This window comes from Castanea sativa, chromosome 5 (genome assembly GCF_040712315.1).
Source record: "Castanea sativa cultivar Marrone di Chiusa Pesio chromosome 5, ASM4071231v1".
Lineage (NCBI taxonomy): Eukaryota > Viridiplantae > Streptophyta > Magnoliopsida > Fagales > Fagaceae > Castanea > Castanea sativa.
Genome location: NC_134017.1, coordinates 74,610,031 through 74,612,117, shown reverse-complemented (window position 1 = coordinate 74,612,117; position 2,087 = coordinate 74,610,031). Strand labels below are relative to the sequence as shown.

The following is a 2,087-nucleotide window of genomic DNA, read 5'->3' as shown; positions in this document are numbered from 1 at the left end:
TCCAAGTTTAGTTCTAAAAATTGTCTCAAGTGACCCTTTAATTCGAGCGATACATTATAAAGAATTCTAGATAAAGTTGCAAAATTTTGTTAACAATAACCATGGAAGTTTGGTAAATGTTCATTATATAATCAAAATATTTCATAAAAAATAATACAACACTTAGATTAATTAATCAAGATTTCCACCTAGTCGGTGTCTGAGGCTAGGTTTCTACCTTAGGGTAAATCCTTCAAGATTTCCACCTAGTCAGTGACTGAGCTCAAGCCAAGGCTAGACTTTTTTCATTAGAAAAATCCTTTAAGGCTTCTGCCTAGTCAGTGACCGAGGTCAAGCCAAGGCTGGATTTCTGTGCTTAGAAAAAATCCTTTAAGGGTTCCATCTAGTTGGTGATCGGGATCAAGCCGATGCTTGGCTTCTATCCTTGGTCCCTTCATAGACAAAACATGTAATGCAATTGGAAGAATAACTGCTACAGTTAAGGGAGAAACAATCATCTTTGTTCCTTCTTTTTTTACTCGGTTACAGCACAAGGCATCCATTATAACAATTACAACTAATGGTAATACTTCTTCAAATTGCTCACGTTCCAAGGCCGGGGGAGTGGTCTTTCCTCTATGTTCTTCAAGTAATATGCTCTAGCTCCCATCATTGTAGTGACTTGATATGGGTCCTCCCAATTCAGAGCCAGCCTTCTAAACTTAAATCCTTCATACTTCCCACCACCTTTCGCAGTACTAAATCCCCTGCAAAGAACTCTCTTGGTATTACACCTTGGTCATATCTCTGAGCCAATTTTTGTTTGTAATTCGCAAGTCTGATCAAAGCCATCTCTCGTCGCACTTCCAAGAGGTCCAGCGGCTTAGCCAAGATGGTGTCATTATTCTTCAGGGTGAAATCTAAGACAACAATACTATATAATCCTATTTTCATGGGGATCATTGCCTCGGCTTCATAAGTCATTGAAAAAGGCGTTACTCCTATAAACATTCTGGGCATTGTGTGGTAAGCCCACAACACATTAGGGAGCTCATTAGCCCATCTACCTTTAGCCCCTTCTAATCTCTTATTAAGCCCAGTAACTATCGCTTTATTTGTTGCCTTTGCTTGCCCATTGCTTTGACGATACGCAAGGGTGGAGTATCGGTTTTTGATCCCAAGGTCACTGCAATATTTTTCAGAAAGCCTTGCTGTCAAACTGTATCCCATTATTTGAAATCAGTGTTTCTAGGACCCTAAACCTTGTAATAATGTTCTTCCAAACAAATTTTTTTGCATCTATATCTCAAATATTTGCCAAGGCTTCAGCTTCGACCCATTTCGTAAAATAATTTGTAGCAACTATTGTAAACCTCCTGTTGCTAGTGGCCTGAGGAAAAGGCCTCGTCATGTCTAATCCCCACTAAGCAAAGGGCCACAAGTAAGAGATTGGATTCAGGTATACCCCCAGTTGATGGATATTTAGAGAATGCTTTTGACGTTGATCACACTTCTTTACATACTCGGTAGCATCCCTTTGCATTTTTAGCCACTAGAAAACATGCGTCGTTGCTCAATGCGCCAGTGATCTCCCTCCGATATGACTCCTACAGATTCCTTCATGCAACTCAACTAAGAGACTGTCCACCTTTTCCAGACCGAAACATAAGAGATACGGTCCTCCAAATAACCGTCGGTACAATCTCTTGTCTTTACACAGCCAAAATGAAGCTGAGTTTCTTCGTATATTTTTTGCCTCCTTTGCTTTGTTTGAAAGAATGCCGTTGGACAAAAATACTATAATTGGGTCCATCCAACTCAGACCGGGCACCAAAACTTAATACACATTTAGATGACATTATCCAAGGAACAAAATTGTCCACGAATGAAGCTAGGGTAGCCAAAGAATCTGCATGACTGTTTTTTCCCCTTGATACCTAAAATACCTTCACCTGCTGGAAACTAGCTAATAATGCACCTACCATCTTCAAATACTCGGCCATCCGAGGATCTCTGGCCTTAAAACTTCCTTCCACTTGGCTTACCACTAAGCGAGAATCTGATTCTCAACCACTTGTGGATCGAGCTTCTTAGCTACCAAGAGCCCC

At 40.5% G+C, this 2,087-nt stretch overlaps 1 protein-coding gene across 1 annotated transcript; it reads right to left on the bottom strand.

Moving 5' to 3' along the window:
• Positions 1-681: 681 nt before the first annotated feature.
• LOC142635802 (uncharacterized) lies at positions 682-1,209 on the bottom strand. Its single transcript, XM_075809884.1, has one exon. The coding sequence runs from the start codon at positions 1,207-1,209 to the stop codon at positions 682-684; it is 528 nt and encodes a 175-aa protein (XP_075665999.1).
• Positions 1,210-2,087: the final 878 nt, after the last annotated feature.

Coding starts and splice junctions, on each gene's coding strand:
- LOC142635802 (XM_075809884.1), bottom strand. CDS start 1,209: ATGGGATACAGTTTGACAGCAAGGCTTTCTGAAAAATATTGCAGTGAC.